Source organism: Colias eurytheme, chromosome 25 (genome assembly GCF_061535395.1).
Source record: "Colias eurytheme isolate Ceu_HAF_F1 chromosome 25, ilColEury1 Martin Lab GWU primary, whole genome shotgun sequence".
NCBI lineage: Eukaryota > Metazoa > Arthropoda > Insecta > Lepidoptera > Pieridae > Colias > Colias eurytheme.
Window position 1 is genome coordinate 2,884,870 of NC_143004.1, and position 12,032 is coordinate 2,896,901.

The 12,032-nt window shown below is 32.3% G+C and overlaps 1 protein-coding gene across 3 annotated transcripts in view; it reads left to right on the forward strand.

Moving 5' to 3' along the window:
* Window positions 1-512: 512 nt before the first annotated feature.
* LOC149897506 (uncharacterized) overlaps window positions 513-12,032 on the forward strand; it is a 31,922-nt gene continuing 20,402 nt past the window's right edge. The window contains exons 1-2 of one of the 3 annotated variants that reach the window (XM_090116470.1): window positions 513-798; window positions 10,347-10,423. In XM_090116470.1, coding sequence (XP_089972596.1) covers window positions 10,366-10,423 — 58 coding nt within the window. In that variant the 5' untranslated portion in view covers window positions 513-798; window positions 10,347-10,365. Of the gene's footprint in view, window positions 799-858; window positions 978-10,346; window positions 10,424-12,032 lie in introns of those variants that run through there. The other 2 variants (XM_090116471.1, XM_090116472.1) reach the window with 2 other exon arrangements.

Here is a 12,032-nt window from a genome sequence, read left to right on the forward strand (position 1 = left end):
ACACCATTGACTAAATGATACTGTGTACGGTAAGCGTAATTCAGAAATGTTAATGCTTACTAGAAATAATTAATGCTTTAACATTCATCCGAACGGTTAAAACGTTTAAGCTAACCATCTTACTAATTACCACTTACCAGCCATCTACAATTCGCGTGGATAATTAAGTTCCTTGTAGTAATAAATACCTAATCTCTAAATCTTGTCTATTCATTATCTGATAACAATAAATTTATTGTATTATTATATTGTTTTTAATGAGTTCACGTCGCCATATTGTTTCATATTTATCTCATAGATAATGTTAAATAATGTTCGATAAAAACGGAACGACATCGGTAAAGGCATCTCCACATTATCATTTCGCGCTCTCAAACAATGATCCACCTGAGCTCGCCCGCCGGACAATCTGTAGCAGGACGACGAAACGAACGACGCTATCCGTCTCGCTCGCACGCGTCCTGCCCGAGATGCGCGCTCTCGTTCGCCCCGCGCGCCCGGTCGACGGTCTCGACCAATCGGCGGCCATCTTTTGCTCCCCCGAGAGCAGAGCGACAGTGCGTACTCTCATCACAAGGAGACGACATCTCGCCGCGCGAGGTTGTCGTTCCCGCGGAAGATGCACACATGCAACGCGACGCGATAATATATCCAGAAGTGCCTTAGAACTTTTTATTAGTGTAAGACTGTAAATCTGTGCTCAAAAGTTACCGTGATAAGTGAGAGACTGGAAGCTTGGAAATTGGACTTTAGTAGTTTCTAGTACCGGCTGATAGCGCAAAAATTATCCACGATTGGGTAAGTGTAAGTCTAACCGATTAGATTACAATGCAAATTATCGTTAGTGCGACCGTCGCCCTGTTTTGTTTTTAGGTTCAGACATTTAAATCGAGTAGGCCGTGTCGCAGAATTCGATGAATTAAAAATGAAACAAAGTAATTTATCGATCTCCTTGTGTAGGAAAAAATACGAAAGTGGTGTGTGCTTTTTTATTGTTTATCGTTATATTTCGACAGAACGAAAAAAGCTTTGTTTTGGATGTTTTGTTAAATATTGTGTTTGATTTATTTTTTAATTAAGTGCTGTGAGTTTTAAATAGAGTATAAAATGAAAAAAATCCATGTTTTACCTATATAAATTAAATTTGTTTATATTAATTCGGAACTAGTAAAAACCCGACGGGATCGACATTATTTTTGTGAACGAAAAACGAAATTACTTTTTTGAGCTTTATGACTTTTTACGTTACAAATTTTTTTACTCAGGTTTTTAATTCCGCATTACATTTTTAATTAAAAAAACTTACCTACATATTAAAGTAAAAAAGCACCTATTTTTAGTAATACCGATAATATGTTAATTGTAAATGAGAATTGAGATATTATATTTTTACTCTTTATTCTCATTAAAATTTATAATTGCCTTTCTTATAAGATATACCAATTGGATGAAATTGTGTAACGAAAATGATTTTACTTTTTATTAACCGTAGGTATCTAAAAAAAAATCGTATAAAAATTGTATGAATATTTATCTTCTCTCTACTACCATAAAAATAAGTCGGGTTTTCCTTCCTGACGCTATAACTCCAGAACGCACGAACCGATTTCCACGGTTTTGCATTCGTTGGAAAGGTCTCGGGCTCCGTGAGGTTTATAGCAAAGAAAAGGTGTCTCTGTGTTTGCTAGTTAAATTTATATACACATTTCCAAAAATATTGATAAAACTATGACTTTCATTGTTAGATACCTACCTACCTATTATCTATGATTACTGATTAGGTATTCATCATGAGAAGTTACGGTAAATGCGTAATATTATACAGAAATTAGCACCTTTTCTTTTCTATTTTTTTATTTCATGCAAAAATTGGGTGAATACCTATCACGTAGATTAAAAAACAATTTATTTTTATTCATTTTCAATAAGAACTTAGTAGAATTAAGAACTTAGTTCCTATGTACCTACTGGTACATAGGAACTAAGTTCTTAATAAAATTATAAATTTAACTTGCATTTAAAAAGTAACTTATAAAGGTAGATACCTATCAGTTTAAACTACCTATAAGATCAAAATTGTGACGACGCGGATCACCGCTTTTTCTATTAACAATACCAATAACACAAATACAATATTATATTAACCTAAAGCTAATTTTAAACAAAGAAACCAATTGAAAAGATAAAACAAATTACCAAAGTACCTAGGTATACAATAACCGTCAAGATAAAAACTCAATCTCAAAATCCGATCTTAAATTGAGACGTTCACTCAAATATTATCTAGTAATTGCGTTCTCAAACTCAAGTGGTGAAGCTATTTTTATCTAATCTTGTTGTTCTCAATTTCAAATTATTCAATTACGACGTAAAATAGGTATTTAATAAATGACAAAGGAAACGAACTTTTATTATTATTTATCTGTGATCTAAATTATAGATAATCTGAGGAAGATATTTTTGAATATGGTTTAGGTATATTGAATATGTATTTGTTAAATGTTAGATTTAAAAAATAGAATAAAGATTTTAAAAAATTATGGCATTTAAAAATAATTGAATCATAAAGTCAAATATAAAATGAATAAAAATATTATAGCTTACACACTTACCTATTTAATTCGGTTATGAAGTAGAATTGAACAAAATGTTATATAGAAAAGATATACCTAGTATGTATTATACAAAAAACTATATTTCACGGTTACTTCATCATTAAAAGAATGTTGACAAAGCAAACCTTTTATACCTACTAAAGAATAGAAATTTTTTTGCATTTGAATGCCATAAAACCAAAAATAATTTGGAAAATCCAAAAGTGCACGCCTCATAATTTTTTTTTAATAAATATTTATTAATTATTATTTTTGTTTATTTAATAACAATTAAACCACATCGAATCAGACCCTGAAAAATGAAAGGGTTCTATTCCTGAGCATACTCAAGCGTAAGAGAAAAAAAAAGACTCGATTAGTAAAGTATTTCGGTCGCTATCGTGTTAACAAGAAAAAGGATCCGCACATACAGACACACGGACGTCCAAGACAGAACTTTTTTAAACTGTTTTTTAACTAGTTTAAATAACCTAAATGACATCAAAAATATCATGAACGTTAAAAATAGTGTTTTTTCTTAATATGTGTGTGTATGTATTATCTTACAAGTGCAATGTATGATACATAAAGACATTTTAAGTTTGAAAAATCAGATGTTTTGCGCGAAGTGACAGTAGTACCCACCTCAACGCTTCGCTTATGAGGCGTGCAATATCAATTTCAAAGCAAAATCTTTCATCCACTCAAAATATTTCATTGTTCTCTAGCCTATCTATAACCTTTAATGATATGGTACATTATATTAGATATGATAACATATTTTATTCAATAATCTATATCCTTTTTTCTATCCTGTTAACATTTACACATTACACAGGTAATAATATCTACGGTTAGATCATTCAACCCATGAATAATATACGATCACAAAAAGTGCCTACATATAAAAATGTTTTTGTAAATTTTCATGTAATTTTTAATTGGTTTGAATAAAAATTACACGTTCAAATGAACAGCGATAGTAAAGACTAAAGACTAGCTGCGCCCCGCGGTTTCACCGTGAATCGTGATGACGCCTATAGCTTTACTCATAAATGGGCTATCTATCCCTGAAATAATTTTTCAAATCGGACCTAAAGTTACTGTGATTAGCGCGTTCAAACAAACAAACTCTTCAGCTTTATAATATTAATAGTATAGAATATAGATGTTTACTCACTTTAGTAAATACTAGATTTCCGCTCGCGGCTTCGCCCGCGTTTTCAAAGGAAAACCCGCATAGTTCCCGTTCCCGTGGGATTTCCGGGATAAAACCTATCCTATGTGTTAATCCAAGTTACCCTCTATATGTGTGCTAAATTTCATTGTAATCGGTTCAGTCTTTTTTACGTGAAAGAGTAACAAACATCCATACATCCTTAGAAACTTTCGCCTTTATAATAGTAGTAGGATTTTATAAGGTAGATAAGTATTAAATCAATTAAACGCATCATAAAGCATTAAAATTTAAAATGAATTTAGATCATTTATTTACCTCTTAATCGTCTATTAATCACAGCATCTTTACTTTAAATTAAGCATTCAATACTGATTATGTGTCTTTTTAATAATTTTTAAAGAAAAGACCACATAATCTGTTAAAAGAAAGGTTTTTTTCAGTCTTCGTTAACAATGACGTTCACGCTGTCTATGTACAAACTACAAATTCATTATTTTTTAAACGTTTCGTAAACAGGCACTGGTTATTCAACAAAGATACAGCACAGACATTTTTATCACTAATTGCCAGTTAAAAAATACGAATTAATAATATATTAATGAGACGATAACTTGTATCCAAACTTCACGGCCTAGTAACGCCATCTATTGGCAGAGTTACGAAAACACTTCACGCATGTACCTACAAAGCTGTTATGCCTGACAAATGATCACTTTTTATGGACTAAATATCTTAAACTAGCTTACCGTCCTCGGCTTCGCCCGTTTTGTCTAAAACCTAATAAACCTTCCTCTTGAATCACTCTATCTATAAAAAAAATCCGCATCAAAATCCGTTGCGTATTTTTAAAGATTTTAGCATACAAAGGGACATAAGGACAGAGAAAGCGACTCTGTTTTGTATGTACCTAGTGATTAAAAAAATGCATAACTATTCCATATTTTTATTATATTCTTTGATATTAAAGTAGAGAACTCAACTGAAATAAGGTTTCGGTTACGTTCAATACATTTAATAAAATATTCATCTATACAAATTATTATTTTATTCGTATAAAAACAAATTACAAATATCTAGAATGATTAATTACTAGACCTATAAATATTGAACCTGTTACAATTAAAAATTTATCGAAAGGTTTAGAAAAAAACAAGATAATAAATATATTTTTAAATATTATTACATCACGCGAAAGCAATGATCATCAATATCTCACAATACAGATGTTATTAGTGACTTTGTCACGGAATTACCGATAAAGGTAATTAATATTTAATGTCTTCATACGCGATGCAATAAAAGAAAATATTTTATTTTATCTGTTCAAGTATTATTTGTCTGTGCCATTTGCATAACTCGCAAGATATTTCAATGCATATTCGAAATAAGTTCTTATTTATTATATTCAATTTAAACGTACATAGTTAAATAGGAACATTTGAATATAAATGTGCGTAAAACATGGCTTTTCTCGTTAGAACTGTTTTCATATCAATAATTTCCATACTTTTAACGATTTTGTTTATAACTTATTATAATATTTATCATTTAAACATTTATCAATTCAAGAAAGCTTATTTTAATAGCAGCATCTTGAATCTTCCTACCTATATGTAGTGAAAATTAATCCATCCATCCAGAAAAAGGTATTGTCCAAAGCCGATGCCGCGAAAGCCTCAGGTATTGTCCAAAAGGTATAGTCCAAAGCCTACAAGCCTACTTAATGCTCCGATTTATTTATTTATCAATTTAATATACCTACCACACCAAGTAAAATATTTACAATCATACAAAATGGATTTATACGGTAGTTACATAAGGTGGCCTTATCGCTTATACTAGCGATCTCTTCCAGACTGCCCAAAAGGTAAGGGAGCGTCCATAAATTACGTGAGGTGTTTTTGTCCATTTTTTGACCCTCCCTCCCCCACTGGTGAGATATCATGAGTTTTTATTGGGAGGGCCCCATCCCCCCATCTTACGTGAGATTTTTCAAAATATGGGTTTCTATGATTATTTGTCATTGTAAAACGAAAAAAAAATGCTTCGTGCTTTTGTTTACGACTAGTTAAAAATAGTATTTAATATGTATTGCTGAAAGTTATAATAAGGGCCGATTTTTCAATGCTTGGATAAAACTTATCCGTCCAATAAAGTATTACACGATAATATTAAAATGTCACGTAAACTGTCAAATACGGGCAATTAGAATACGTTTTTAAAATGGTAGTTTTATACATTATTCGACGAATAAGTTCTATCCAAGCATTGAAAAATCGGGCCTTAGTGTTATAACAAGGTAACAATAGAATATTTAAATCTTAACCGTAAGTCCGTAACATAAAAATCTTAAGCATGTTATTTGGATTAAATGGACCAAAAGAGTATAATTTGTTTTGTTTCAATTTAAAAAAAAAATCCGTGATATTTGCCGACACCCCCCCTCTCCCCAACGTAAGGTTAGATGAGATTTTACTCGACCCCCTCCCCCCCTAAAACAACTCACGTAATTTATGGACGCCCCCTAAGAGATAAAGAAGAAAAGAAAATGTTACGCGGGTGGCTGTGAAAACTGAAGATAGTATACATAAAATACATAATATTAAATAGAAGGATATGCTAAATTGGAGAGGTGCTTGTATAAAAGAGTTTTAAAATATTTTATAGAGGAAGCTCGTCTAACATCCTTATAATATGTAATTTATGTTACCTTCTAGAATCTAGATAAATAAAAACCTTACATTAATAGATTAAAATAACCGATTTACCTTAGATAAATCTTATCCAAACACAAAACCAAGTGTCTCAAATCGAAAAACAGATACAAGCAAAATCAATTACCTCAGGCTTATCAGATAAGTGACAAGGATTTCACCTGTTATCTAGTAGATGTGACTGTACAAAATCATTATTTAAGATTATTTTATACCTATTAGGGTTCTTGAAATTGGACTTAAAAGTCTAAAGTGCACGTATTGGCATGAAACACACTTGGGAAATTACAGGATCGTCCTGTGGTTGAAGTAGGATATTTTAACTAGCCTTGCCTATGCGTTACAAATTATGTAGGTATCAAATATAGGTTCGACAAAACTGCAAAGTAATAACAGCGATATATTAAACATAGACGTACATGGAGGAAACACTCAAATATATGTACAAGAGAACAGCCCAATGGGCAATGTGTACTAATTAAAATTGATTTGATTAAATTTTCCTGGATAATTCTAACAGTATCCAGTCCAATAAGAATAAGTACTTACCTTTAACTTGGAAATAGTAAAGCTTCAGACCATTAAAACATATTTGTTTATTATTCTGAGGTTAGCAAAGAATAAAATAATGCGAGAGGAGCCGCAGGCAAATAGGTAGTTTCTTATAATATTGGAAAGAGATTATGAATAAGATATATGAGGCATTTGGAAATTTTTTAGCAGAGATATGAAAGCGGTATTTTATATTATCTAATGCATGTTTGTATATATCTAGTGAAGGAAAGGAATGGTTGAGCGTAATTGATAAAAGTTTTAGTCATTAACAAGTGTTTTTATCTATCATATAATATGCTTAGCGGATTAGATATATTAATAAATTATATATTTATTTATTTTAAGAACTTATCGTATCCCTTTTTAGTTTTAACACGGCTGGTAGATAAAAATATTAATTTGATGATACATATCGTTAATTATCTTTATGGTGATCAATTATTAAAGAAAATCGATTCATTTATCCAAAATAGGAATTATAAGTTATAAAATTATAAATATAACTGAGGAAAATATATCTTCGGAAATGCACCTCATTTAGAAGACAGCAATGTTTAAAGTCAGCTATAAGCTTATAAACATTAAAAACATTACTATAAACATTATTTAATTTATTATCATACTAGTTGTGCCGCGCGGATTCACCCCTTACGAACCACGGGGTCAAAACCAAGTATTTGTACAATTTATGTACTACTAGGTTTCCGCCCGCGGCTTCGTCCGCGCAGTCTAAAGAAAAACCAGCATAGTTCCCGTTCCGTGGGATTTCGGGGATTGCGTCATTTTCCCGGGATAAAAAGTAGCCTATGTCCTTTCTCGGGTATCAAAATATCTCCATACCAAATTTCATGAAAATTGGTTCAGTAGTTTAGGCGTGATTGAGTAACAGACAGACAGACAGAGTTACTTTCGCATTTATAATATTAGTATGGATTCTGCTGTATAAACTATATTAATGTAAAGCTTCATCCAAATCTGTCAAGAAGAAACATATATACATCCTCAGTCCTCACAAACCTTTGCATTTATAAAAGAATTTTATTAATATCATTAGGATTCATGGAAACAAAGAAAGTATTCATTGTGTTATTTAACCACCTCATCAATTTAGCATTTAACAATTATCGAATTAAAAGCGAGATATTATTACATGGCGGCTTATCTCAGATAATATTACACGGTCTCGTACAAAGAGGCCGCTTCTTTGTTGGCGTAAACTGAAGCTTTGTGAGAATTTTCATGCCTTTGTGGAAATACAGCGGAGTATTGTGACAACAGACAAGTTGATATTTATTTTATAGAAGATATACACCCGGCATCGCCCAAAATACTGTCGAATATTGGTCGTACCAACTCGGAAATATTCGGGGACTCTTGCATAACACTTTTAAATTCTAATAAGACTGAAAAATCCTTGAAAATAACCAGTAGTTTCTTCTCCGTCAGGAAACAAAAGAAATAATATAAAGTTTGTTTTAAATTGGAAAAAAAAATAACAAAACTAACCCAAAAAGACATGCTTAATTCAAAATGCATTGTTAAGTAACAAATACATAATATTGTAACTTGTAAGCCCATTTCAAAACTTACCAACCAAATAGGTAGGTATCTATATAAAATACAAACCATTTAGTCAAATGTGTTTGCTGTAGGTATATACATTATAGAAGTTCAAAATGACCATGGACAAAACAGCACCAAAACTAAGGTTAATCCATTCCTTTAGAAAGGAGCAATCTCAAAACAGTACAATCCCTATACCTCATCTATTTATACGGTACATCGCAGGTTGTTAGCACGCATTGTCTGTCCTTAATGGGTCACTTGAAGTGCAGTCTGTAACACAGGTGACAAAGCGACACATCGGCGTTCGAATTTTTTTTTCTTTTTTTGAATGAAAACTTTTTGGTGTACTGGCTGATTATGTTCTGTTCTTTTTTAATGAAAACTTTTTTGTGTTATTATGTTTTCGTTTTTAAGCGACATAGAGTATAGTTTTTGCTTCTGTGAGCAGTTTTGCACGCCTCATAAGCGAAGCGTTGAGGTGGGTACTACTGTCACTTCGCGCAAAACATCTGATTTTTCAAACTTAAAATGTCTTTATGTATCATACATTGCACTTGTAAGATAATACATACACACACATATTAAGAAAAAACACTATTTTTAACGCTATTGTTATTTAAACTAGTTAAAAAACAGTTTAAAAAAGTTCTGTCTTGGACGTCCGTGTGTCTGTATGTGCGGATCCTTTTTCTTGTTAACACGATAGCGACCGAAATACTTTACTAATCGAGTCTTTTTTTTTCTCTTACGCTTGAGTATGCTCAGGAATAGAACCCTTTCATTTTTCAGGGTCTGATTCGATGTGGTTTAATTGTTATTAAATAAACAAAAATAATAATTAATAAATATTTATTAAAAAAAAATTATGAGGCGTGCACTTTTGGATTTTCCAAATTATTTAAGGTTTATTTTTTCTTTTTTAATTAACTTTGTTGGCACGGGGCTAGTAATTAATTGCTATGTATTGATAACGGAATTGTGCCTTAGGTGATTAGGTACTTAATATTCATGATATATTACTCAAAATCTATGAATTATACCATTTTTATCTTAATAGTTTCTGAAAATAGCATTTAGCTGTAGCAAAAAATAAAAAAGCAATATGTTGAGAAAAAAATCTAAAATTGGCGCGAAACGGCCTTATACATTTTCCATCATGGCGTCACGATAGATACACATTTCTCGATGTATAGGAAATACTGATAACTGAGGGCTTCTGACTCATTTCTTTGTTCTAATCGATTCTTTTGTGCTATATAATGTCTGTTAAGTATATGTTTGTGTTTTACTTCCCTCTCAAAGTAGGCCGAGTATATATAAATGTTATATGTACTTATATATTGTTTGATTGTAACAACATATTTTTATTTTTATGCAAATTTATACTTAGCTTTGGTTATAAGCATTGGAGTACAGTAGCAACTTATATTACGTCAATAGTTTGTGTTTTATATAGATTCTTGGACAATTATGAGTTTTTAATTGCTCTAAGAGATTACCTATTCATCTCATTTGTTTAATTGATTTGAAAAAGTGTCTGTCCAATGGATGGAAATAGGACTCAAGAAATATATTATAATGATCCAATACATGATTACAATAACAATTGAAGAACTACACAAATTTTATACTCAACGTTTTCTGAACAATGCCGTTGAAAAACCTTTTTTTTACTCCATTTTTTATGAAATCACTAACAATAGAATATTAAATACTTATAGATATTTTATCTAACAGGCGTTGTCCCCAACGGGTCATGCAGGGTGCGGCTAACGCGCCTGCGCCTTCCGCGGCGGAGCCTCCGGCGTCACAACGTAAGTTTCAAGTTAACTTGTAACTTAGTTGTTACTTAAACTTAATATTTATAATGTGGAAGTATTTTCTTAATTAAGTGTAGTTTAGAATAGCTTAGTCACCTTTGTGCTGAGACCTTATTTCTAACGTTTGCGATCTGAATGAATTCTTTTAAAAATGGATGTTCCGATTGGAATGAATAATAATTAATCTATCTATATATGTATCTATCAACGCACAGCCCAAACCACTGGACGTCTCGGACTGAAATTTGGCATGCAGGTAGATGTTTGGACGTAGGCATCCGCTAAAAGAATTTCCCGAATTTCTTGCGGGATCGGGGAAAAACGGGGATGCACGTTAAGTCGTGGGCGGAAGCTAGTCAATTATAAGTCTAGACATGATAATATTTTATGGTATACGATTCCTTTCAGTAACACAGTGAATTCTTATATATTGTACGAATCTAAAGGTAACCATTTTATAGGCATTTGTAAAAATAAATGCAGTTCAATGTACCTTTACTGCGGCAATGTATTCTATCGAAAAGCTTCATCTAACTATACTCTCACAACTGAGATCAAAATAACATTCCAACAACAGGATGCGAACTCGATACTGCAATTAAGATTATCTCAACGACGCGTGCGATCTCCGCGGCGGTAACATGACGACTAATTGTAATTGCGCGCATGCGCCAAACCCGACACCAACAAACTACCCGCGTATTTTATAACATTTATCTTTTGAAGTGAAACTTCTAAGCGCTTTGAGAGTAAAATTTCAAGGTCGCTTCATGGCAATACCGTCACGTCATGAAGTAATGCGACGATTTTGGTATCTTGCCAAAGAAGTTTCACTTCTGACACGTGTATTCGGCTCACACCTGATTTTTTATTGTGCGATAGGAAAGCTCTTGAGTCTTGGCCACGATGCAGATGTCACGATGAAATGTGGCCTAAGATGGAGCGCTTCCCTAGAAGCCTTCCTTCGTCGGGAAACTGTCATTTATCCTTTCTACAAGTCACGCACTTATTACAGACTAGCTGCTCCGCGCGGTTTCACCCCCGTGGCTCCACTCCTGTTGCCTGTAGCGTGATGAAATATAGCCTATAACCTTCCTTGATAAATGAGCTATCTAACACCGAAAGAATTTTTCAAATCGGACCAGTAGTTCCTGAGATTAGCGCGTTCAAACAAACAAACAAACTCTTCAGCTTTATAATATGTATTAGTATAGATTAAATATATCTTAATTACTTACTGCGGTCCAGTTTAAAAATAAAATGGCAATTCATGCATAATTGTTATAATGTTATTTATCTGTGATTCAATATTGTATAATGTATAGTCATTCTATGAAATAAGGAATCGAGATATAGGTAGTTTTCGTAGGTATTAGTTATCTATATAAGGATTAAATGTGTTATATTTCATACTAGCTCACCGCCCGCGGCTTCGCCCGCTTTGTCTTAAACCTAATAAAATATATACTAAAACCTTCCTATTCAAAAAAACCGCATCAAAATCCGTTGCGTAGTTTTAAAGATTTAAGCATAAAAAGGGACATAGGGACAGAGAAAGCGACTTTAGTGATGATGGCAATTGAAGTTCCAATAAGCGCATAGG